The sequence below is a fragment of the Festucalex cinctus genome, chromosome 1 (assembly GCF_051991245.1).
Source record: "Festucalex cinctus isolate MCC-2025b chromosome 1, RoL_Fcin_1.0, whole genome shotgun sequence".
Lineage (NCBI taxonomy): Eukaryota > Metazoa > Chordata > Actinopteri > Syngnathiformes > Syngnathidae > Festucalex > Festucalex cinctus.
In genome coordinates this window covers 36,177,500-36,204,662 of record NC_135411.1, presented here as the reverse complement: position 1 = coordinate 36,204,662, position 27,163 = coordinate 36,177,500, and the positions used below count along the sequence as shown (strand labels likewise).

The window sequence follows — 27,163 nt, the reverse complement described above, 5'->3', positions numbered from 1 at the left end:
TGAGGTTATAAGGAAAATCAATTGTATTTTTATTTTCAATGATAACTCTTGATAAAAGGTTGAAGGCTGCATTGTGCAGGCCCACCTACTTCAAATCATGTGATTTTACTTTACTTTGCGCAACAATGAAGTGTTTTTTGGGGTGGCATGGTGGGATAAGTGGTTAGCACGTCCGCCTCCCAGTTCTGAGGACTCGGGTTCGAGTTCAGACTCCGGCTTTCCTGGGTAGAGTTTGCATGTTCTCCCCGTGCCTGCGTGGGTCTTCTCCGGGTACTCGGGTCTCCTCCCACATTCCAAAGACATGCATGGCAGGTTAATTGGGCGCTCTGAATTGTCCCTAGGTGTGCTTGTGAGCGTGGATGGTTGTTTGTCTCCGTATGCCCTGAGATTGGCTGGCGACCAGCTCAGGGTGTACCCCGCCTACTGCCCGAAGCCAGCTGGGATAGGCTCCAGCGCCCCCACGACCCTTGTGAGGAGCAAGCGGTTAAGAAAATGGATGGATGAAGTGTTATTTGCTTTCCAGTCCTGTCATTTGACTTTCACTTCCCACAATTTGCAGCAGGGTAACAACATGGCGTCTATATGTTATGTGACTCGCAGTTGACCAATCACAGCATAGTAGCTCTGAAACCGATTTGGCCAAACTTTCTATCTACGGCTCTGAGTAATGATGCAAATCATTTACACGAGACAAATGAGGCTTTCATTTCAGGATTTAATTGCATCAATAGATGATGATCCAAGGGCAGTTTAGAAATAAACTCCTAATTCATGTAATGTAATGCTGACAATATTTCCCAATGCAACTTGTATTACATTATCATATGTTACATTATATATAATAATACGTCGTATATTTAAATATAAAATGTATTGCGCGACCCTTGTGAGGAATAAGCGGTCAAGAATGGATGGATGGATAAAATGCATTGATTAATACAAATGGCTGTTTATACTGACATACTCCATTTGACCGCCAGATGGTAGCATGTCCCAATAAATGCATGATACACAAGTACTGAATGCATTTGCTTGGCCCGAATGACAACAACAATATTTAGGTTTTCAGAGAAATGTTCTGCCTTTTAAGTCTTCACTTTACGATTACAATTTCAAAAAACGTTACTATTTGTCTTAGTGTACTTTTATTCAGGTTGCTAAATTGCAGTCCATGCTAAGGCGAGACGGAGCTCAATTTGAGGAAGGGGAAGTGCTCCTGCGGCGCCATGACGCAGCTCACCTCCTCATCGTGGAGCAGCCGCGCGTTCTCTTGCAGTAGTCAAACATGAAGATTCCGAGTCCGTGGAGGGAGGGGACGGATTTGCAATGTCACTGTTGAGGAGGGGGTGTGGCGCTGACCAGCTCTCATTCACCAAAACAAAACTAGTCCAGCCCAGCTCAGCTCAACTCGCGTGATCGAATCGCGCCAGAGAGACGTGCCGTGGAGCAGGTTGGGTCGCTTGGAACCCCCGAAACCAGCCCTACCCTGTGAGTGTGTGTGTGGGGGGTGGGGATCCAGTCCCTGCGTGGGGCTCATCACGTCCGGAACAAGCTCGGACTACGCAAATTATCAAAGCTTTTTTTCGGATTCTACACTGTGGCCTGGACATCCCCGAGATGAGGATGCAGTAACCAGGGTGAGATTGAGGTTATTCACACTCTTTATGCATTCGACATGAAGGGCTTGGATTTTTACAATGAACCGGATTACTTTGTCGCTGTTGGCCCGATTAGATTAGCAGCACAAATCTTCCTAGCAACCGTGATAAATAAAGCAGTCGTGATGATGCTACTACATTACACGGTGTAATGTGAGGCAAAAATAAGGTCTTGTCACTTTAAGAGCACATTTATGGAAAATAATTGACATGATGTGAATGAGTGCAGGGGTGTGGAACCTTTTTTCCTTGCATTTTCGATTTTATAAAGCCAAAAGCGATGCAGCAAATAATTGAAGTTAGTAGCATTTGGGGAAGACTTCCTGAGATATGATGAGGGTAATCGTTTTTTGGGGGCCTCAACATGACCCAGAGCTCACAAATTTACGTCAGTGCATGTCTACAGTGGTGATAATGTACAGCTGTGTCAATAAAGTACAGCTCTGGACAAAATAAAAGTTCACTGCAAAAAATGATCATCGGTTTATCTGATTTTGCTATTAATAAGTTATATGTTTGAGTAAAAGCAAACAAACATTTTTTGTTTTACATGATACTGACGACATACTACAAATGGAAATGTTGACATTTAGAATAGACCATTGATTTGGAAATGAAAACGAAAAAGAGTCAATAATTAGAGATGCAATTGGAGATACAGTAGTATTATTTACTCTGAATTCATACTTCAGCTGCTACATCGATACCTGCAGCCTGGCATATCACTATATTGGCCAGGTCGATTTGGACCTATGCCAGCCACGTTGCGATACTTAAAGGTAAACAAAGATGATGATGATAATGATAACGCTTCGATAGCCGAATTCAAATTACATATCATCTGCAAATTCATATAGATATATATACAGTAAATATACAGTTTAATACAGTTTCATCACAATTGCAAGACATAATGAATTTATCAAATATCAGCATTTGATATTGGTGAGTACTCAAATACTTGTATGCATCGTTGATATGGAAAAAAAAGTGGTATTGGTAATCTCTAGTCAAAAAGTCTCTTCCCCCTCGAGAGCTGTGTTTAGAGGTCCCTAAAAACATGGCTAACAGAAGGTTCCTGCAACACGGTTCTCAATGAGGCAACACCAACAAATTTTAGTTTCATGAACAAATGTCGTAATGGCAAAAAAGGTGGTGGACTTGCTGCCATTTTTAAATCTCTATTTCAGTGTAAAGAAATTTCATTGGGAAGCTTTAATTCATTTGAATATCTTAGTCTTTTGGTAAAAGGTGAACCAAACATCGTCATTGTCATAATTTATAGACCTCCAAAACAAAAAGGCAGATTCATGGAGGAATTTGAAGAAATGCTGTCAGTAATTTGTACCGACTATGATTACCTGGTCTTAACTGGAGACTTTAACATTCATGTTGACAACAACTTGGATAAAAATACCAAAGAATTTTGTAATATACTTGATACTTTTGGTCTCTCACAACATGTAAAAGGTCCAACACACAATCAAGGTCACATTCTTGATCTCGTCATCTCTAAAGGTGTTGACATTTTATCTGTTGAGGTGAAAGATGTGGCTATTTCAGATCATTCCTGTGTGTTTTTTGAATTACAAACAATCCCAGAAGTTCAAACAACTACTGTCTCGATTAAAAAAAGGTACATAAATGAGAATACAAGCAACATGTTTATGGAATTAATGGCTGCATCACCAACTGTAAATGCAGAGACCGTTGATGAACTTCTGGATGAATTCACCTCAAAAATCTCAAATGTTTTGGATGCTGTTGCTCCTATTAAAACTAAGACCATTTCATCCCGAACTAAAACACCTTGGAGGTGTACTACCAACATAATGACTTTGAAATCTAAATGCAGAAAAGCAGAGCGAAAGTGGAGAAAAACTAAACTCCAAGTTCATTTTGACCTGTACAGACAATGTCTTTGTCATTTTAACCAAGAGTTAGTAATAGCTAGACAACAACACCTTTCTGAAATTATTAGTAGGAACCTCAACAATACACGCACTCTATTTGGCGTGGTTGACAAACTTACAAATCCCCCAAATCAAACAGCGCCAGAACTCCTCTCAACAGATAAATGCAATGAATTTGCCTGCTACTTTAGTGAAAAAGTACAAGCCATCAGGTCAAACATTGTTACAAACCAGCAAAATAACAAAACGATGCTGCACTTAAAATCACCTAGGAATAATTTAATTACCATGACAGAATTTGACTCAGTGGATCAAAATACTGTAGTAGACTTGGTTCAGCAATTGAAACCTTCCACGAGCTGTCTTGACACAATTCCATCTGGCTTTTTCAAAACCATTGTGAAATCTGTTCAGATCGATTTACAACAAATAATTAATTGCTCACTTCAATCAGGTGAACTTCCTAAATGTCTGAAAGTAGCCGCCGTCAAGCCCATTCTAAAAAAGAGAACACTGGATGTCTCCCTGCTAGCAAATTATATATATATATTAAATTCATCACTAAAACCTTTTACCAGCTGAAAAACATATCCAGACTGAAGGACTGCATGCTTCAAGCAGACCAAGAGAAGCTTATCCATGCTTTTATCTCCAGCAGACTAGATTACTGTAACGGTCTTCTGACTGGACTCTCTCAAAAGAACATGAGACAATTGCAGCTCATTCAGAACGCTGCAGCTCGAGTTCTGACCAAAACAAAAAGATCAGAACATATTACTCCAGTACTTAAGGATTTACACTGGCTCCCTGTCAGCTGTAGAATCGATTTTAAAGTTCTGCTACTCGTCTATAAATCACTAAATGGTTTGGGTCCTGAATATATCCAAGAAATGCTGATTGAGTACAAACCCAGCAGGGCTCTGAGATCTACAGACTTGGGCCAACTAGTGGAACCCAGAGTTCGAAGCAAACATGGTGAAGCTGCATTTAGCTATTATGCTGCACACAGATGGAATAGGCTGCCAACAGAAGTGAAGTCAGCCCCGAGTGTAAATGCTTTCAAATCCAGGTTAAAAACTTTGCTTTTTTCTTATACCTTTGATTAGGGACTTTTAAACAGCTTTAATTAAGTGTTTTTTTTAATTATTATTTTTATTTTTATTTTTATCATTATCATTTTAAACTTCCTTATGTTAAATTTTTTAAAGTTTGTTGAATAATGTTTTAAGATTGTTAGTTTGTAACCTATTTTCATTTATTTTTCTTCCTCTGAATGTTAACTACTGTTTCTTGATGCTTATGTGTTGTCTTTCCTCGTGTAAAGCACATTGAGTTGCCTTGTGTATGAAATGTGCTATACAAATAAACTTGCCTTGCCTTGCCTTGCCTAATATGACACACTAAACCTCACAAATTTAGAAAGAAAAAAAAATAGCTCTTGATACCAGCCTCATCGATTCACACAATATTGTGTCTACGTATCTGTCATGACAGGACCCATAGAAAAATCTCAAGGACTCACGCCTGAAATGGAACAGGAAGTCAGCCATCTTGGGTTGAGTTGGACATTTTGAAGAAGCACACCAGTCAGAAGCAGGTAGCCAACAAAGACCAGCGACACTAAATTGCCAAGCTTTTGTGTTTCCGCCATCTCATATAGAAAGCATGGCGTCAAAGTTTGCTGATCATATCTGGCCTACGGGCTGGAGGTCCCCCACCTCTGTTGTGTGTCAGACTTCTCCACCTACTACAAATAACTGCACTTATATCTATGAATGAACATACATCTATATTATTAGATATAATCAATATGGCTTACAAATGTAGATAATCAGCTATATGGTTTAAATAACATTTTAAGCATTGTTTTTTTTGTGTATTTGAAAAAGATGAACATCAGCATCAACGTGGGCGTGCAGGCAACATGATCCACACAAGGTGGTTGAATGTCAAGTCTTAAGGTAATTTGTCCTTTCATCCCAACTTGATTCACGTGCTTGAGTCTGTCTGAATGCAATACACGAGGACACAAAAGTCCTTAGGTAATTTATCAGAAGTCACTGAGTAAAGCACCGCTAATACAGCTGCATCAATCTATTGAAAGGTTTACCTTTTTAGTTTAAAATGACTTCGTTTAACACCAAGATCCATCGCCGTACATTGGCCAAAGGCAGAACCCAGGGATGTTTTTTTTTTTTTTTTTTCGGTTCTGGTAAAGTTTTTAAATCCATTCGATTTCTGTCATACCAACTAGCTAGCACTAAGCTAACCTGGGAACGTTCATCGCTGCGGCCCATCGTTCAAGTTTGCAAATTGCCTTCATGCTAGGACTGTCTCAAAGGACAACGGTGACAAGGGTGTTGATTCACTGCCTAGATGGGCTTTATTGACTGATTGCTTAACTGTTTAATTCTCATAAGCCAGCTAAACATTCCTATACATGCACAAACACTTTCGGGTGTCGGGTCTCGGAGAGCGTGCTTCACACGACGTGCAGCACTCCCCACGTGTATTACATCGCACAGGTTGCCAGTCAAACATTCCTGTAACACAAGTACACACAACATATGCTATGATTTATTCTCACTTGAATAAAAAAATTCTGACCTGGCATTTATTTGCATCTCAATTCGAGTCACTACTGATTCGTGTACAGCTCTTTATGTATTATTTGTGATGGAGAACTACAGCACATCCACCGATTATAATTCCCTTCAAATGAAGTGGTTAAGATCTAACCTAGTGGTTAAGATGCTTGATTCATTGAGCCGTTTTCCGCAGTTAGTTAATATTTTCTCCAGAATATTCATGTAGAATTAATACCTTTTGAAAACGATTTTTTCCCATTTGCTGTCGACTGAAAATGACGTCTACTGTGTTGAGGAAGTAGGTAACGACCAATCATGGCTCAGTTTACTGACCAAACCCTGAAAACAGGTGACCCATGATTGGTTGTTAACTACTTCTTCAGCAGACCGGTGGTTGGCGACCCCTGCTCTTGAAATTCACACTGGCAGTGGGTGTATGACACTGAAGTCAACACATGGGCCTAGCCTACATATCTGATAGACACACACACACGCACACCCCCACACACACTAGCCAATGCCCAACCATGCTAGTCAACACAACACTCATTAGGAAGCCAGTGGAGCAGCTAGCGGCTGGTTGTCACTGTAACAAATATGCGCATAGACCAGAGCTAATTGCTTCTGACGCTAATATGCGTGAGTGCGTGCGTGTGCGTGCGTGGAGACACTGGTCAGCTAAAGGTACTCTGACAAAGCATGAAGCGGTCACAGTCACACTTATACAGCTTAGCAGTGATTTCGTGCCGCAAATACATTTTATCGAGAATTCTAAGTTTCTCACTGAAAGAAAGCATTAATAACGGCTGCTGTTTCCAATCCTTGTCAAACAGGAAGTTATGTTGGCATGCGAGAAACCGTGGATGAAGTAAGCGTTTGTTGTAGAGATCACACACGCAAACACACCAATTGGACTTTGTTTAAACAAAAGTAGCATGTTTAAAAATATCCCAAAGATAGAGAAATAGTATGACTCTTCATACCTGACTTGCTATCTGGTTAGCATTCTATTATATTGTACTCATAAAAACATACAGTAATTAATTATAGAATAAAATAGAATGTAATGAATTGAACAGTTTATGGATGATTAATTCATCATGGCTCCTTCTGGCGTGTGCGACTCAGCCACAGGCAGCAGTATAATACAGTCAGGCAGACCCAAATGAAAAAGACTTTCACAACTACTGTGAGTGACTCAGTAAGATGCAGTAATTTTTTTTCTTCCCAGAGGATAGACAATCCCCGCTTTTTGTAGAGAATAGAGACATTTTCGGGTTAACAACAACAACAACAACAACAAAAAGTCGTGCGTTTATAATGGCTGTCAATTCTATGTAGATTTTTGCAGAGGTTCGCTGTAGATGTAAATATACAGTTAGTGCTTTGTAGGCGGATGTTTCCTTTCAAACACCCGCTAGGCTTTAGAAGCACATTACACAATACACCATGCATATTAATTTGAAATTGTCTATTTGTGTGTAGCTCATGTTTTTTTTATAAGCCACGGAATGTTATTTCCCAACACTCGTCCTCACACGTTGCCTTTAGTAGTACTCAGAGACACTAAACGGAACGGATGTTCTACGAACTGCCAATATAGGCCACGCGCCATTGGGAAATGAAAACACGCTCAAGTCGGGTTACTGCTGACATTTGGAGTTTGTTTGTGCTGCGTTCATTTTGATGAGTAAACATTGCTGGTGTTTTGCAGCCTTTTAAAAAACATTTTTTTTTAGATTGAAAATTACTTTGCATCTGTTCACCATCTGAAAACATCTGGTTAGGATGTAAAAGACATGACTGTGAATGAATCCTCATTTAGCGTGGGGGGATATGTTCCAGATCCACCTGCAATTGGAAATTAGAAATGCGCAATATAGATTTATATCTACAGTATCTATAGCTATCTATCTGTCTGTCTCTCTGTCGCTTACCATATTTGCAAAGAATTGGTGAGCCTATCTCAGCTGGTTTTGGGAAGTAGGCAGGGTACACCCTGAACTGGTTGCCAGCCAATCGCAGGGCACACAGAGACAAACAACCATCAAACACACCTAGGGACAATTCAGAGTGCCTAATTAACCTGCCATGCATGTCTTTGGAATGTGGGAGGAGAGCGGAGCACCTGGAGAAGACCCACGCAGGCACAGGGAGAACATGCAAAGTCCACCCAGTCTCACCCCCTCAGCGCTGGGATGCGGACGTGCTAACCAGTCCTCCACCGCGCCGCCCTATATGGGTGGTGCTGCAAGGCCTCATGATGTTACTTAAGACCTTCTCAAAGAGCAAAATGTAACTTTTGTCCATCCATTCTGGTACTAAAGAAAAAAGAGGCTGCGAGGATAAGAGGCAAGCACAATAAGCTCAGCGCTGTTGGCATGGCAACTGCCATTTCAACTGCCTTGCATGCATTGATGTTTTGACGGTGATTCTAAAGGGGTCCAGGTTTTTGTTGTTGTTGCTGTATGTATCGGCATTTAATAGTTTAGCCCCAGAGAATGGACATGTACAGCGTTATGATCACATTAGGTCAAATTAAGAAGAATTTTGTAAGATGACATTATTTTTGCTTGAACATTTTGCTTGTTTTTTTTTTTTTAATTACTCAATTTATTTAAAAACTAGGTGACAAAATCTAAACTTAAAAGCAGACTTAAAAAAAAAGTTCAATACTGAGTGCACTTTATTCAGTAAGATTTAGGCTTGAAAGTAATACTGTAATATTTTTGTTTTTTTTTAAATCAATACCTTTTTCAAAATAACATTCTTGAGTTAATCATGTAGCTAACATACAGTAAGTACTCACTTAGCTTTCAGTTCAAATGGTCGTGAGAATGCAGTCAGTTTAAAAGTAATCCACTATACAATAATTAGTAACAATATTGAGTTTGAATTGAACACAATATTTTATGTACAGAAAAAGAAAAGAAGTGCTTATTTGTACACTTTTCACATCAATCTGACGTATGTTTCTGTTGTTTCCTTCTATTGTGTACAATCTACTCTGTCCTCCATGTCTTTAATTTATAGGCTGAATGATGTACATTATGTACAGTATGTGCTCCTGTTTGTGCATGCTGATTAAAGGGGCTATTCACTTGCTTTGTTTCACTCACTCTTATCTTCACATCACATCTATAATCTTCCTCTTCTTCTTTTTCATTACTTCAACAGACACCTTTTATATTTTTCCTGCCTGCTTCTCTATTTTGTATTTATTTTTCTGTGTTGCACACCCATCGCATTAAAGGCAAACACACAAAAAAAGAATGCAATTCCCACCACAGAGTGCCACACTGTGTTTTCGCCTTAAACGACAATACGGCAAGTTAACTGCTCGGGCGATTCCATTTGTCCCGCCTCCTTCCATTAGCGGCCATTTGTACCAAGCCTCAAGAGAGAGGGCAGTGTGTGCATGTGTGTGTATGTTTCATAACGCAATATGGAAAAACAAGCATGCACAATGACAACATGAGGCCTGACTGAGTAGAAATCAGCACATGATGGATTACTGTGCTGTGTTGCATTCAATGGAAGCCGAGTTTCTGTAATCACATTGTTATGCTTGAGTGTAATGGAGGCTGAATGCATTTAAATTAATGAAAAGGTTTAATAGTAAACATGCTGTAGAAATTACATGGATTACAGATAGCATGAATATAGGATGTTGAAAAAGTCACTATACTATTCGGACATTTAAAACTCATAACTGGAGTTTTTCGCGTCACAACCAGTCACTTGGTCGAGAGCCCGAGCAGCCCTTAAGGACTTTATTAAATGTGACAGTCAAATGAACAAATACAGCACGTTAAAACACTCAGAAGGAGCTGCTGTAGCCTACAACTCACGCCCAGACACGCATAAGTAGACTATAATTAGCGACTCCAGCTCAGAACAGTGAGGCAAACATACTAACACCTTGTCCTTCCCTAAAATATGCAATTTTCACCAAGATACATGCAGAGGCAAAAAATATGAATGAGAGGAGGCTCTGTAGTTGCTCTACCTACAGGGTAAATTACATTTTTTTTCAATGCTTTGACAAAAAATATCATAGATTTGAGGATGTTGTGATCTAAAGCACTGTTAATACACACATAACGTAAAAAAGTTCCAAAATAGAACTGCCAAATACACACAAAAAACATAACAAATTCAACGAGTCCCAATGTAGCTATAAATAAAGTCAAATTGAGTGATCCTGGCTAGTTCCTTCCGAGTACACATTTCCCACCACACCAGTGTCACACATGAGTGTTTTCATGGTATTGAACGTGGCCTGCCTGTGTTTGTTGCCCTCCAGGCTGTGAGCCGTGCGTTGGGTGGTGATGAGCAGTCACAGCAGCAGCAGGGGAGGTAGCCAACATGCCGAGACTCCCCCCTCTCGGCACACGCCTGGACCCAAGCTGCAGGTTCAACGCTCCCTCTCACGTGACACCATCACCATCCACTTCTCTGCTCTGGGCAAGGAGGAGGACGATGAGGAAGAGGAGCTTTATGGAGTAAACGTTGGAGGGAAACCTGGCCTAGATGGTGCAGTAGGTCTTGATGTTTTCAGGTCAAAAGAGGATCTGGTTTTTGAATCTGAGACGACCACAGTAAATCCTCACACAAGCGCCGCCTCCCCAGCCATGACAATCATTCCCACCTTCACCACTCCTCAGCTCAGTTCCACTCCTCCCACCAGCTCCTCCTGGCCTTCTGAACGTCCCTTAGCTAGTCTCCCAACCACAAGTTCCAGCTCTTCCTCACCTTGCAAATCCGCAGGACTGTCATCATCCAGACCTTTCCTCAGCCTGGTCAGGTCCTTGTCCAATGACGTGGAAGCCCGCGAACCGGTCCCGCCTACAACCACTGTCGCTCCATCGCCCGCCCGTCACAGACACTTAATGAAATCTTTTGTCAAGTCCCTTTCCACGGACTCGTCAAAAGCAGAGCACCAGGAAGGGTCTGTTCAGCAAGTTCTTCATCATGTCCCCCACCAGCAACAAGTACAACCGTCCCAGCGGCCTCCTCCTCGGAACATGCAGCTCTTCAAACAGTTCTCCCAGCCTCGCCTGTCCTCCACCCCCGTCATTGCCAGTCAGATCGGCGGAGACTCCAAAACGGCCCCCTCGTCTCCTACCATGTCCCCAGATGGTAGGTCCTTTTTCAAGGTTCAAGAAGTGGAAGCCAAAATAGAAGATACAAGGCGTCGTCTTTCAGAGGTGATGTCAGACCCCCTGCAGCTTTTTAGTAAGATCATGGGGGAGGAATCGGGCACCGGTGGAGTAGGAAGTGGCCCCCATCGAGCCAGGTTGCTGTCATCGAGCGCATCGGAACTAAGCGGCATAACAGCAGTAAATGGACACTCGGAAGGCTACAACTACAGCATCAAGGAGGAGGAGGGAGCCGAGGGGGAAGAAGACGAAGAAACTCCCACTGGTAGAGATCCTGATTCCGTGTTCTTCTCCTTTCCCTCACTGACACCAGCGCCAAATCTCAGTCAGACCTCCACATCCAACTTCGCCAGGTCTCCATCACTCAATCTCGGCCGTTGCTCCATGTCGGCCCTTGTTGCTCGTCAAGAAGACGAGGATTTTTGTGAACTTTACAGCGAAGACTTTGACTTATGTACTGACACGGAGACTCCAGATGGGGATCACCCTGGATCCCGGGGCCTCCATACTGGCAGCACTGGATTGTGTAGTGAAATGGATATTGAGGAAGAAGAGGGGGAGGAAGTGGAGACTGTGCCTTGGATCGGCCTGGTCTGCCTGACACAGGTGGTGTACTGGTACTTAGTCCTCCCACTACCGCCATATGTATGTGCGGTGGTCCATGGGATATTTGCAGGCTTCACGATGGCCATTCTGGTCCTTTGGCTATCAGCTCCACGGCATTCCTATTTGAGCAAGCGAAGACGCAGGATAGAACCTTGGAATGTGGCCCAGCTTGATATCAAAGAACCAGGAATATTCAAGGTGAGACAACAACAATATTTAGCTTAAGGTCCACGTGTTTTTGATAGTCAAGCAGTTACATTCAATTCAAGCTAATTTGCAAGTCAAAGACTGTTGTTTAATATCTTTGAACATCTTTTACTAACACCTCCAAGCACTGAAATTCACTCTTTTGTTTTAAATTGAAATGGCTTTTCTTATCCAACATCCTTTGGGACTGATAAGGCCTCAGCTACAAATTGAGCAGAACTATTGCACCTTTTCTGCAGTGTGATGAATCCTCCAGGTGGGTGAAAGCCACAGTATTTTGCACTGTACTCTTGGGAAACTGCACTCTGGACCTTCAGAAGGGTGTATGGAGCAAATGATTGGCATAACAACTTCAAGTGTAGAGAGTATGGCTACAAGTCTGGTTTTAATAAAGTATGTTTTTGTGAAATATCAAAAGTTTTTGTAAAATATCAAAAACAATCACATGTATGGTATAAACAGTTATTTAAACCTTCCAGAATCAGGACAACCAACTCATCTTGAAGCTGTAAAGACTGACAGTGAGTGAATGGACACTAGTGAGTGACATTACAGTACGACCAACCACTAGTGCTACTACAGTACAATGATTGACGTGAGACTGCCCAGAAAAAAGTACAAGATCGAGTGTAGTGGAAGAATACATGCCAATGGAAGTATCCCAAAAAGTGTCTTATTCTTCTCAATAAAAGGATACATTGGAGCCTATTTTCGTACCCAGTGCAAGTCTAGCGCAAAGCGCAGTGTAACTGTGCATCAGTCCAGTTTTCATACTTTTGGTATTTTGCTAGCCTAGCGCAGGTAGAAGAGTGTGTTTGAGCCGTTTTTCACTGTGGGAGAGAACCCGGCCAATCGAAGCGGCTCCCGTCGTCATTAATCGATTTCAATTCGGTGCACGGCGAGCCAGTGTGCAACGTGTATTTACAGTCAAAGGGACTGCATGTTAGATGTTGTAGTTGGCCGCACATGTATTGTGGCAATTTGAGACTGCCTTGCACCTCCTAGTGTGCAGCCATGTGACCCTCCACCCCGCACCAATCACTGACCCGACCATAGTTGTGCCGCACAGTCAGCATTTCTAACAACAATAATAATAATAACAATAATACCTCAACTCAGGAATAGTGGTAATAATAATAATAATAATAATAATAATAATAATAATAATAATGATGATGATAATAATATTAATAATTTGTTAGCAATTTGTTATAATAGTGTTACATTACCTGCGCCACAAGTTAGACATTGTTTTAGGCAGTCTAAAATGTAGTCTTTCTTTGGTCACCATTGCCAGATGCGCCGGGGTGTGCAATCGAATACACCAGAACGCCTTTTGACTTGTAGCGCAGTCTACCAAATTCACAGACACACTAAACTATACTTGCCTCTGCACGAAAATGAAGATGCGCCTGTTTTTACGTCAAGTGCACCAGCGCCTGTTTATGAAAAATAGGACCCTCAGTTACTTCTCATTTTCGAAAGCAGTCATTTTGGGCTTTCTTTGTATTAGATCAGGTATTTCAACCATCTTTTGTCTGAAAAACGAATAGGGTTTATTCCCTTCTGCATCCCCACCACATCTCAGGGCTGGATGAACGAGATCCACAGCTACGACCCCGAGATGTACCATGCCACCCTGACACACTCGGTGTACGTCCGCCTCGAAGGTTCCGTCCTGCGACTGTCAAAACCAAACCGCAACATCTCCCGCCGTGCCACTCACAACGAGCCTAAACCCGACGTCACCTACATCAGCCAGAAGATCTACGACCTGACTGACAGCAAGGTGCAGTATTTATGATTTGGTCAGCGTTTGTTTTGTCTTTTCATCTTCAGTTATTAATAGTCAATGGAAATTCTTAAGTTTCAATATTGTCCTTCTCCCACAGGAAATAATGGAATTTTACATTTTTTTGACTTTGGTGGTTGTAGTACAGTACAAATGTGGATTTTCTGTGAAGGTTTCCTCCAAGAATGTTCATCTTGAATTTGACAATCAAATTCCACATATGTGTGTGTGTGTGTGTGTGTATATATATATATATATATTAGGGGTGTTAAAAAAAAATCGATTCGGCGATATATCGCGATACTACATCGCGCGATTCTCGAATCGATTCAATAATCGGCAGAATCGATTTTTTTTTTTTTTTTTTTTTTTTTTTTTTTTTTTTTTTTTTTTAGGATTCACACCTTGAGCATGGAAGAATGTTATATGAACGGCACATTAAGCCTTAATATTTTTATTTTAATGCTGTTCAAATGTGAAACAGATTGCAAACTGTTTGTGTACAGTGGCTCACGGTTATAAGCCTCAAGTTTTAGATAAATATATTCATACAAATCTTACAGTGTACATGTACAAATTTACTGATAGTATTTTCTAAATTTGAATGGAAAAAAATCGCAACAATCGACTTATAAATTAGTATCGGGATTAATCGGTATCGAATCGTGACCATTCGTATCGGGATTAATCGGTATCGAATCGAATCGTGACCTGTGAATCGTGATACGAATCGAATCGTCAGGTACTAGGCAATTCACACCCCTAATATATATATATATATATATATATATATATGTTTTGATGGTTTAAAGGCCAACAATGTACTACTTTATTAAGTCGGAATTTCCCCCTAATAGCTGTTTGCACCACCCTTGGCAGCTAACGTGGTTTGCTGGAGTCCCAAAGCCTTGGAAATGGCTTTGTAACTTTTTCCACACTGATATATTTTATATAGTAGATTTAAATCTTTTTGTTTCTCCTTTGTTGATGAATTTCTTTGTGTTCTGACATGATGAGTTTATTTTTTTATATCTTGTTACCTACTTAACCTTGTATGAAAGGTACTATTTTAATGATTTATTGCCAGTGAAATTGAACTTACCTTTCCAAAAACAGTGGTTGATCACAGCTCGTGATTTAACAAAGAAGTGGGTGGAAAATATTTTTTCACAAAGGGCCAGATAGGTTAGATGTTTTTCCCTTAATAAATAAAACCATTATTTAGATTTTGTAATAAATATTAAAATTGGCTGGATGATCCGAAACATTTAAGTGTGATAAATATGCAAAAAAAAAAGAGAAAAAAAAAGAAAAAGGAATCAAAAAGGGGAAAATACTTTTTCATGGTAATGTATTTAGAAAAAATTATGAACTTACTCTACATAAACATGTACACCCTAAATTGAAGCCATTTGTTGGTTGGTGCTTGAATGGTGAATGGTTTACTGCTCTAAAAATGGTGGCATTAGCATTTGATTGATTTGATTAAATATGCCCTCTCCTCCAAAGATCTACCTGATGCCACAGAGCCTAGCGAGAAAAAGGGTTTGGAACAAGAAGTACCCTGTTTGCATTGAGCTGGCCAAGCAGGATGACTTTATGTCCAAAGCCCAGGGGGAGAAAGGCGAAGAGGACAAAGAGAAAGCAGAGCAAGTGGACAACAAGGTTGAAAAAGCTGAAGTGTCCACAGACGAGCAGAAGAAGCCAACGCCCGGAGGAGGGAATCTGACTATCTACCTGTTTGGAAGGACGGGGCGGGAAAAGGAGGAGTGGTTCCGGAGATTTCTGCTCGCATCTCAGATGAAGTCTGACGGCCGAGGCGGCAGTTTGCCCAAGAGTGGTCAGTGAGCAACACAGCAAACGCACACACAAATTTCAGAAGACACAGTGTGCCCTGTTTACTTTTCGTAGGCAGGCGCATGTGCACTTGGTTTAAAAATGGCCTCAACTTAATTTTCATGCCGGGCCAAGTCTCGTTTACTCTATTTGGGACCACGGTGCACCTTGCTGGGCTTTTTGACAGATGATGCTGCCCCACCTCCGGTGCACCTGACAAATTGGTGACTGCGCTTGCCGTAAAAACAGGCACATCTTCATTTTCGTGCTGGCAAAAGTCTAGTTTAGCGTGTTTTGAATATGACAGACAGCGGCTGCGCTACGCCTCAATAGGCGTCCCAGCATATTCTGTTGCACATGCCTTGGAGCATCAAGCAATTTGGTATAGCTAAAGTAGACTAGACTCGCTAAAACCAGGTCTAAGTTGTTATGCAGGTGGTGGATCATGATTTTGGTAGATTTGATCAAGGCATAGTCAGACAGATTCTGCACTCTGCGGACGTGTGCGGTGCATGTCATCTTTTTTTTTTTCATAAATATGACAGCTTGGGATAATCCCTTCAAGTCATTGTCAAAATCAAATCATTGAATGAATTGTCATTATCATCTTTAAAATAGTACGCACGATTGGAAGTGTAAGTCAATCTCTAATTGCCCACGTCACATGCGCAGCCGACTACATCGACCACAATTGGAGATCTTCGTGCCGATTCTTTAACTTGAAATGCACTTTGGGCACACCAATCTCCAACAACGCCCTGTAGACCGCATGCGCAACTCTCTCTGCTGTATTTGAAGGGATTAATGAGGGGAGCCACTTCGATTGGCTGGGAGGCAGCTGCGTTCCCGCCCATAACGGTGCACAAGGGTGCAAACTGCAAACGTCCTCTTCTATCTGTGCTAGCCTAGCAAATGACCAAAAGAAAGAAAAGTCCATCCATGCACATCGTTAGACCGTTCTTGTGCTGGGCACGAGAATAGAGCCCATTTGCAAGTGTGTAGGTGCCCAGCCATCAGATCTGCACATAAGCTCCAGCTTAAAGACAATCCCCTCAAGTGAGGAGTGTGAATGGGTCAGCAGGATTACATGAATTGGTTTCCCCTGTCCGATACACAGTATGAGGATAAAAACTCATTTAAAGGGAGGACTGATGTTTTTGGGTGCAATCTACTAGACATGATTACTGAAAACGAAAATAAATATGTCTTCTAGATTTGACATATCACAACAACCTGTTAACAACCTTTCCAAATGTGAATGATTAAAAAAAATAGCAAGATTTTTTTTTCAGTCTTGACAAGGAGGCACTCTAAAATGCCCATGCCAGCATGAAGCTCCCGTACACACTCACGTGGCGGACTGTCTGAAGGGAAGGTGCACTTTTTGGTGTAGGCATAGCTCCAGTGGCGAGCTAACTGGCCATAACAATTGTTCTGGATAACTGCTGACGTTCAAAGGCTTTCAAATTCTTATATAGTGGGGGAGGGGCGACTCATGCCCCAAAAATCATGAAATCTGATATGGTGAAAAGTTTACTTAAATTTTTATTTTATTCCATTTCATTTTTTTTGCACTTCAATTGAGTTCATAAGCGTCTCTCTCCTTCTCCCCGTAACTGTAATTAATTATGGCATTTCATAGATGTTATTGTTCACACATAAAGATGTAATCATACTGAGGCCATTTGAAATATGTTGCTTACCTAAAGAGAAGCACCAAAGCAAGCGAGCCGAGTTGCCTCCTGTTGAGTGAATAAATGCCCTCTCATTATTTGATCCCACACAAGAGCTGTATCAAACATTGGCCTTTAATCAGTTTATAATGCCCATTTTGGCCACATGCTGTGAGAGAGGTATTAAATGAACAAAAGTGTATTTAATAATCATGAATCTGCTTAATCACTTTGTCTTAATGTCTCATTCACTCCCCATTAGCACACAATTGCAACATATTTGCGCTAATGTTCTTTCTGTCTGTGAGGGGCGTTCGGTTTATTATTATGGTTGCAGAGTAATGTGGAATGGTTCTGTATCATAACGATTTTTATGTAATTTTTCCCCCCCTCTAATGTCAATGAAGAAGGAGAGCAAAATAGTATCCCAACATGTTGGAATGAATGCAAAATTCAAGGCACAATAAAATGTAAATGGGCAGCGTCTTTGAAAATGTTCAACAGCAGTGACTCTGTGATGGCCTTCTTGTCATTTGAAAAAAAAATGTGAAAATGATTCTTCTCAGTTTGTCTATTATTTAGCAGGAATGAAAAAGTTGGGAAAAGTCACTAAATTGGCAACGTTTGCTACTTTCATAAACTAGCTCCTCTCTGTATGCAATCATATTGATAGTGCAAGCAGTGCACATCAGTGACAACATGCTTTGAAATACAGAACCCCCCCTGCCAAAAAAGTAAGTAAAAATGTGATCAAATTGAACAATCGCTCAGCCCTACATAAAGCATGTGAATTGAATGTAATTAAACATGAACTTAGTATGGACAATTTCCACCTTTCTATTTTAGCCTTGCAGCCGTCCCACAGCCAGAGCAACCAGTCTGTCGGTGGCCAGGAGGCCGACAGCGGGAGCAGCGGCCGAGGAAGTTCAGACGAGCTGTGCCACCCTCAGCCTCGCCACCGAGAGAGCTCCTCTGCTTCCTCCTGCGGGCCCGCCGGGGGTCTGAGGCAGAAGATGCTCTTGGACTACAACCTGTACATGGCCAAGTATGTCAACCCCCAGCCTGCGCCCGCAAGCCCGACCGCCGCTGAAAGTCCTGGGCATAGCCCTGAGAGAAGCCCCCAAGCTACCAAAAAGGTAAGAAAGAAACAAGAGGAAGAACCTTTTAACTCATTCACTGCCATTGACGGAAAAATACGTCAAATGATGCATTTTTTTTCTGGGCTGGCAGTGAATGTGTTAAGGAGGTACAGTGAATCCCTGTATATTCACGGTTTCATATCCGCAAATTCACCCATTTGTTGATTTTTTTTTTTTTCCTGGAACATCTTCTCCATTATGTGCTAAAAACTCACCAAGCTGCCAGCAGCATTCAATTATGACTTAGCTGCCATCTTTTGGCATTTGAGAGACTTCATTTCTTTCATCATCTTGTGGTAAATAGGTTTCAAGAAACTACATTGAATACTATGTTGAATTTCCATGAGGAACATTTCTGATTGTTAACCAGCCTGACACAACAGACTGTTTGATTTTGGAGGTTCCACTGTAAGATGGAATAGTCCATCTGCTTCTTCGATTTAGTTGAATTAATTTCACGTTTTTGCAAAAATATAGACAATAGGTCCCTGCATTTCTATTATAGCACTTATTTGTTGTTTGATGAGCAATAACACCTTCTGCCAAACTCTCAAAAAGACCTTCTGCTTAATTATAACCCAATATAGCACGCTCACTGAATATTGTATGCATTTCATCATATTTCTTTTGCATTTCATTTATATTTCTTCAATAAGACAGAGGTTCAGAGTCTGTCAAAATCTGTGCTCCAGCCTTCCTGTGTGTAGTTCGTGGGTTTTCTCCGGGTATCCCGGTTTCCTCCCACCCTCCAAAAAACATGCACTGTGGGTTAATTGAACAAAATTGGATGTTTGCTGATTAGCTTGGTAATAATAAGTCGTTCTGCTCCATCATGAAGCATACACCTTAAGTAACTCAAAATAGTTCCTCACCCATATGTTAAATCTACCTGCATATGTGTGTGCCCCTCAGATGCCCAGGAGTTCAGATGAGCCAGGTGAACCAGAAGCCTGGGTGAATGCTTTTTTAGGAAGAATATTCTGGGACTTTCTGGGAGAGAAGTACTGGGCTAACGTCGTCTCCAAAAAGATTCAAATGAAGCTCAGTAAGATCCGGGTGGGTGGTACCCTTGACTTTTTTTTTCAGTCATTCTCAACTTTGTTTCCCCCCCTTGGTGAGGTTCAATGCATCAAGTATGAACAGTACAGTAATTAAACCTGATTATAAAAATATAATTGAGGTCTCCATTTGGCTATTTGCTAGTGTAGCCTTTTTTATTTAGCCTTCTTCCTGTTTACCTCCTTGTAACCAATCACACAAGAGCTTCCTTCAAATTGACTTACATGAGGTTAAGAGTTTTATTCTATCGCATAGTCTGCATGTGTGAAGTTGTAGATGAGAGCGAGGAACGAGGTTGAAGTCTTCATTGAATGTATTGAATGGGTGCCGGAGGCTAAAATTGGAATTTCGTAATCACAGCGTGCATGACCCTGACGTGACTCGCGTTGGCTGTAAGAACTGACGTTTGATTGTAAACAAACAACTTCACTTTTCCAACAGCCGTTAGTTTCCTTTGAAGAGTAAAATACATACAGAGGGAATGGTTCAAATCAATCCATTCATTCATTCACTGAACCGCTTTCCCTCCTGATGGGTCACGGGCATGTTGGCCAAGCTCACCTGTCTTTGGGTGAGAGGACATCGGCATAAAATGGTCACCACCACCAGCCAATCACAGTGGTTCAAATCCGCTGTCTCATTTCGTCCTCTCTCTCACTTTACTTCACTTTAGTGCTGACTGTTATCCCTGTCGAAATATCATCCGGGATGTACTGTTGCCGAAAAAAAAAAAAAAAAGAAGCCCAAAAGTGTCAATATTCTGTGCTAAAAAAAGACCATGTCTAATGCAATGGCTTGGCAAACCACAAAAAGAATAAAAGTGAAAAGTCAAAATAAATGACAACATTAACTGAGTTGTTACGGGCTGCCAACACTCAGGTGCCTTTTTGAAGTCACTTTAATATCATTTTTTGTTTCAAGCTCTATCGGTACTTACATTTTTGTTGTTGTTGTTTTGTTTTGTTTTCAGCTACCATATGTTATGAATGAACTCACGTTGACAGAACTCGACATGGGCTTCTCCATTCCCAAGATTCTCGGTGCCTCCAAACCCTCTGTGGACCACCAAGGTAGAAACAGATGATGATTCAGTTATTATTATGAATTTATATTTGTATTCATTGTCTGCCATGCTCTACTTCTGGCTACATCTGCGGTGTCTGTTGTTCCAACCTTTCTCCAGCTCTTCTTTCAGGATTAAACCATTTCCCATCTTATTTCATATGCTACTTAATATGGGGTGAAATGAATGGAAATGCCATTACTCCTTTTCATTTAGTCCAATCATAGTCATGTCTAATACAAAACAGGTACTTTTCAGCCATCTTTTGACATCTAACGGAAATTGCAAACCTTTGTGACTGGGTGTCCATTATTTGCGGACTTTCACAATTCGTGGCTGAGCTTGGTCTCTATTCCCTGCAAATAGTGAGGGTTTACTGTAGTTGTAATTGAAGAGACTAACAGTTGAAATGCTCGGACACATGGAACAAACAGCAGGGGGCTGAAAATCCGATCAAAAGAGGAAGTTCACCCAGAGAGGAAGTGCATCTGCCCGAAGCCTGACCTTTTCATCCGGTACAGGATAAAACCACTTTCTGGCAGACAAACAGGGGATGAAATGTCATGGCACAAACAACAATAGCTTAATCACTATGACAACCACAGTGATATAGGTCAAAAGATTTCTATTTGTCTTACTGCCCCTCCAGGTTTGTGGTTTGATCTGGAGGTCTCCTACATGGGCTCCTTCCTCATGACTCTGGAGACCAAGATGAACTTAGCCCGTCTGGGGAAGGAGGGCGAGGGTCTCGGCGAGCATGGCAAGGAGTGGTGAGCCATTCGCTTTCATCACGACACTCCCGTCAAAGCTTTTTGGTCCATAGCATTGTGAGGGCAATTGCTCAAAGGCCATCAGAGAAAAGCCAAATGACTGAAGTAGACATGTTTCTGTTTAGTGTCATAATAGCTGTCATATCTGATATTTCACAATTCCTTCCCTTTTATATGAAATCATCTCTCTGGACGCTTACCAATGTGGAATTGCCCAATACATGGTGAGTTTGACAGGTCACTACAACAACTGTATGCTTGAAAGGAGATGAATTTTTCATCCATTAGGGGGTTGTTGGTTTACAACGGAGTTCTGTTCCTTATGCAGTAGTAAAATAAGGTCATAAATATTAGGGGTGTTAAAAAAAAATCGATTCGGCGATATATCGCGATACTACATCGCGCGATTCTCGAATCGATTTTTTTTTTTTTTTTTTTAGGATTCACACCTTGAGCATGGAAGAATGTTATATGAACGGCACATTAAGCCTTAATATTTTTATTTTAATGCTGTTCAAATGTGAAACAGATTGCAAACTGTTTGTGTACAGTGGCTCACGGTTATAAGCCTCAAGTTTTAGATAAATATATTCATACAAATCTTACAGTGTACATGTGTACATGTACAAATTTACTGATAGTATTTTCTAAATTTGAATGGAAAAAAATCGCAACAATCGACTTATAAATTTAAGGGATTAATCGGTATCGAATCGTGACCATTCGTATCGGGATTAATCGGTATCGAATCGAATCGTGACCTGTGAATCGTGATACGAATCGAATCGTCAGGTACTAGGCAATTCACACCCCTAATAAATATAGTATACATTTGTATGAAATACACCGCTAGGCCATAAATATATAAAAAAAAAAATAGATATAGTGATCACGGCTTCTTGTGTCGTTGGATGCAAGCCGTTGGTAACCTCAAAATATCGTATGTCAGTTCCATCAAAAACCGAGGACCCCTCTGTTAGGGTCAAACGTCTTGGGGCACGCGTCCTTTTTTCTGTTGCCCCTTTTCCATTGCCTAATATGTAGGTACTCCAGTCTAGCCTTTCTATAGACAGATGCAGGTACTGCAAAATACTATTTGTAGTTGCTCGTCCAAGCTAATGAAAACGTAACAACGACTAACAAAATAAAAGGCTCATCATGAAACATCATCAGACTAATCATGAAATAAAATGAAAATGACCATTTTTATTTTTTTAACTAATTGGAATTACATTTTAGGTTTTTAAAAATAAAGCTAACTAATTTCAGCAAAATTGACTTTTGTTTTCATCTTGTTGTTTATTTTAAATGTATTTATTTTGGTATTACTGCACAACCGTACAAAAGAAAGGTTGGACAGTCTTTTTGCTGGTCTGATGTCATTTATGCATCATGATAGAATTCATGTAACTAGAAATGTTTTTTACAAGATAAATTAAAAAGAAGATGAATACTAATGATGGCTCACCTGTTGCTGTGTGTTAGCTCTGGACTCTGCATTGTCAACTCTCCACTTGACTTCAATGGTCCGTTGTGTTGCCCTCAGCCTCTTTCATTACCATGGCCATTTTGGAAAACAAATTGGGGAAAAAAAACTGTTTTTGAATTAGCCAAATAACTCAGCTAGAGTCAAAAGTTGATACTCGGTGTAATGCCCCAATTCCGTTGGTCTGTCGATGTAGTGTATCCATGAGGATTCCTATGATGTTAATTCAGACTATGTCTGTGTATGCCCCAGGTCAAGGCCACGCACGTATTGCCTGGCAGACAGTGACGAAGAGTCGTCCAGTGCTGGTTCTTCAGATGAGGAGGATCCTCCAGAACTTTTCAGTGACAAAGCTGTCCTCCCTGGGGCCGAAGGGTAAGCAAACATCCTTACCAACAATATTTGAAAATCCATACTAATGTGTTGAAACAGAATGTTCTAACCTTCAGTTTACCGACGACTCACTGCTGATTTAATGGAGCACCCACCCACTCCTTTTCAACACGGGGACTTAACGGCAGTACATGCTGTCATTAATAAATAATCAACATGACTCACTGCTTGTCTCCCATCTCCCGCCTCTGCTAATGTGTGCTCTCCTCTCCCTTTTGCAGCTATGTGGGAGGCCACAGGCCCAGCAAGATCATGCGCTTTGTGGATAAGATCGCCAAGTCAAAGTACTTCCAGAAGGCTACAGAGACGGAATTTATCAAGAAGAAGATGGAGGAGGTGGCCAACACGCCACTGCTGCTTACCGTGGAGGTGCAGGAGTGTCGAGGGACTCTTGCTGTTAACATACCACCGCCGCCTACAGACAGGATATGGTAAGTTCACTTCATAGGAAGTTTTGTGCATGGAGGTCCTGGTTTAAGGATTCAGCACTTGCGCCCTCTGCTGGATAAGTAAAGGTTTGAAAGACTATGCTTGATTTGGACATTTTTAATACAGTTCAGTGCAGGTAACATGATGGATTAGTGGTTAGCATCTGCCTTCCAGTTCAGTGGTTCAAGGTTTGAATCTCAACGCCAGCCTTTCTGTCTAAAGTTTAAAAAAAACCTTGTATTCGCACTTCAAAATGTTTGCTTTGTTCTTGTTTTGTTACCTTATTCTTTACTACAAAACTGATATTTCTGTTTATGTACAGCACTTTGTATACAGCAATGCCTGTTCTTAAAGCGCCTTATAAATAAAGTTGAGTTGAGGATAAGTGGTATAGAAAATGGATGGATGGATAATATACCATCATACAGAGACAGGTTGCTTGTTTTCATGAACTTGGAGTTTGGAGAAAACAGAAAACAGTAAGGCTGCTTGTGTCATTTTGGGTGCTCAGGTACGGTTTCCGCAGTCCACCTCACCTCGAGCTCAAAGCGCGGCCCAAACTTGGAGAGAGAGAGGTCACGCTAGTCCATGTGACAGACTGGATTGAGAGGAAACTAGACCAGGAGTTTCAGGTACGTTGTGACATTCAACTTTGTTTCATATTCACACCGCTAATAAAGTTGCCGTCCAATTGGCAACCTTGAGAGCAGAGCATGTATTAAATGTTTTATGGTGCAAACGGAGGTTGTAAATTGTAAGATGACTGCAATTAATTTATGGCTGCTTCCCAAACACGCACTTCAAAGCAATGTAATAAATAGCCAAGGTGTGTTGGGTGCTGCCTTGGCACTCCTTTCACACTACAGCAGCAAAATGCTCCCGCCATATCAGTCCAAATCCACACACACACAAAAAAGGCCTCCTAACGTTGTAGTATAGGGCAGTATGAGACTCATAGTAAGTGCAACTAAACTGTGTCTACCATCTAATGGTGATTGGAACATTACAACTTAAAAACGACACTCTACCCCAGTATCCCTGAATATTTGATTTGATTTGCAGTTTGGCAATTGGTACCCTGTTCTTATATTGAATGTTCATTGGCATTTTTTTGTAGAATTTTTTGGGTTTCAAGAAAGAAAAAAATAAATAAATAGAAAAAGAAAATTCATATATATATATATATATATATATATATATATATATATATATATATATATATCATGTACTGTATATTTTATTTAGGTGTAAAAAATTTGTTTTATTTATTATTGGATTTTTTTTTATTTGGGGCGGTGTTGTGTGGGGATTTAATCAAGGGGCCAATCAGTGCGGTCGCGGCACACTCGAGGCTCATCCCTGACCTATCTGATACCACCATGTGTCGTGGCCATCATTAACACAACACACACCGACAACAGAGCAGACATGAGTACATCTAAAGAGAAAGAGAAATATTTTAACAAGTTCGGAAAACAAACACAATTGCAAGCACATTGGCATTTTTAATTGATATTCTAATAGTAACTTAAAAATGTTTTGGGCAATTATGCTACAAGGCTAATTGCATGAAGTTTATTTTTTTGTGCTACTCCAATGCCTGTTACAATGTGTTTTGTCCTCCCGACAGAAAATATTTGTCATGCCAAACATGGATGACTTGTGGCTACCCATCATGCACTCTGCCATGGACACACGTTCAAATGCCAGCTTGATTACCGAGTCAAACGATGCCTTGAGGGGCCCAGAACCTGAAGAGTCTGAGGTCTCATACATGTGAAGAAGACGCCCGGACCGCTGTTTTTCACCATGGCAATATGACATTGCAGCTGAGAGAGTGTGTTTGTGTCTATGTGGCTCAAAATTTACATTTTGTCATCGTTTGTGGCCATTTCCTAAAGACCGGGTGTGTCTAAGATGTTTAACAAATGGAAGTTGTGGCGCCATTTGATTGATCAATAGGAACCATCAACCTGTGATGTACAGCTAAACCAAACTTGAGTTGTACAGTGTATATTTTTGGGACCTTTACAATGCTTTGTGAAAGGGATGTCGACCTGAATGAGCAAACATTTACATGAATGATGACAAAATAACCCGTGTCCATATACAGTATGTACACATTTCCTATGGAGAATCTCAGTCATCATTATTGCCTGTCCCTGGCATGTGCACGACATGCAAACAGGTCAATGTCAATATAGAGTTTGAACCCACCGATTTGGAGCTGTATGCTTTGAACTGAAACTTTTCTGTAATGCGTTAAAAATGACTTTTAAAAACGAGAGGGTAATTTGAACTTAAATTTACTGTATGTGCAAATACAGCAGCCAAAACCTTTGCCGAAATCTGATGAATGTATTTATAAAAGTTGCTCATTCAGTTGATAATGTGCTTCTTAGCAACACATTTCATTCAAAATACAATGGTGTGTTTTTATTGCCAAAGCATTCTTTTGGTCCACCTTGAATGGGTCATTCGTGGCAAATGTCGAAAATGCTCGTTTTCAAATCTGTACATTTCAGTCATCTGCAGGGAGTAGTTTTTCCCCCCAGATCAACAGGATATAAATATACTTGAGATTTGGGGATTAAAAAAAATATGCTGTTTTCTGGATTTTAGCCATATTGTCTCAATATTGTCAACAGACATTTGTTCAGCAGAATTTTACCAGGTGAGAACATGCCTGAGAAGAATGTTGGTGCCCGTTTTTAAGAACAAGGGAGACAAATACAAAAGAATAGGTTGTGGAGATGATACTGCGGTTCCCTTTAGGAGTGACCAAGTTGGCAAACGAGAGCTGATAGACGTGATGAAGACGCGAGTTTTTGAGGATGCAGAAGCTGTGCAAAGCTAAAAAGATTGTCAGCATATCCCACTAACAAATGCTTCTTTTGCCATTCAAAACTTGCTGCTCATTCTGTATTGTGCGCCAGTGACAATTCATCTGCCAATGTTTCTTTGCTTCCCTAAGTGTCGGTTAAGTGTATGAGGCAGAAAGTGCCTTTATAAGATGCTAACATTCCTCCACAGTGAACCATTTGTTGCAGCCATGCTTAAAAAAAAAAAGAAAAAAGTTGTGCCATTATTGTACAAATTGTTTCCACAAGTTTTGAGCATTTGCACTGTGACGAAAATGCCAAACATTGCTGTTGTGTTCAGTGATGTCAGAATGTTATGTTCAGGTCATTGTGGATCAATTAAAAAACTTTTGCGCTGATATATCAGGGTCTTAATTAGAAAAGGATGTTCATGTACTACTATACTATTAGTAACTTGGCAAAATACCTAGCCAATGGACACCTTGTCAATCAATTGTAGTCATTCTAGCATTTCCAGTTTAATGAAATTAACAGACAATTGTAAAATAACACTACCCGTCACTGAAG

General features: G+C 40.7%; 1 protein-coding gene across 4 annotated transcripts; it reads left to right on the top strand.

Annotated features, from left to right (window-relative positions):
• The first annotated feature begins 1,045 nt into the window (after nucleotides 1–1,045).
• tex2 (testis expressed 2) lies at nucleotides 1,046–26,996 on the top strand. 4 transcript variants are annotated; one of them, XM_077532995.1, is made up of 14 exons: nucleotides 1,046–1,637; nucleotides 5,066–5,168; nucleotides 5,461–5,532; nucleotides 10,466–12,125; nucleotides 13,723–13,923; nucleotides 15,436–15,766; nucleotides 18,282–18,571; nucleotides 19,487–19,630; nucleotides 20,604–20,703; nucleotides 21,346–21,466; nucleotides 23,205–23,327; nucleotides 23,567–23,776; nucleotides 24,286–24,406; nucleotides 25,405–26,996. In XM_077532995.1, exons 4-14 carry the CDS (start codon nucleotides 10,491–10,493, stop codon nucleotides 25,552–25,554), a joined length of 3,426 nt encoding a protein of 1,141 aa, XP_077389121.1. In that variant the 5' UTR covers nucleotides 1,046–1,637; nucleotides 5,066–5,168; nucleotides 5,461–5,532; nucleotides 10,466–10,490; the 3' UTR covers nucleotides 25,555–26,996. The 4 variants fall into 4 exon arrangements, with proteins under 4 accessions (XP_077389121.1, XP_077389127.1, XP_077389133.1 ...); XM_077533001.1 differs by having other exon boundaries at nucleotides 1,046–1,648; XM_077533015.1 differs by having other exon boundaries at nucleotides 1,047–1,637; nucleotides 23,211–23,327.
• Nucleotides 26,997–27,163: the final 167 nt, after the last annotated feature.

Coding starts and splice junctions, on each gene's coding strand:
- tex2 (XM_077533007.1), top strand. CDS start 10,491: ATGAGCAGTCACAGCAGCAGCAGGGGAGGTAGCCAACATGCCGAGACT. Junction 20,704..21,345: donor ACCCTCTGTGGACCACCAAG/GTAGAAACAGAT, acceptor CTGCCCCTCCAG/GTTTGTGGTTTGATCTGGAG. Junction 21,467..23,204: donor GGCGAGCATGGCAAGGAGTG/GTGAGCCATTCG, acceptor TGTATGCCCCAG/GTCAAGGCCACGCACGTATT.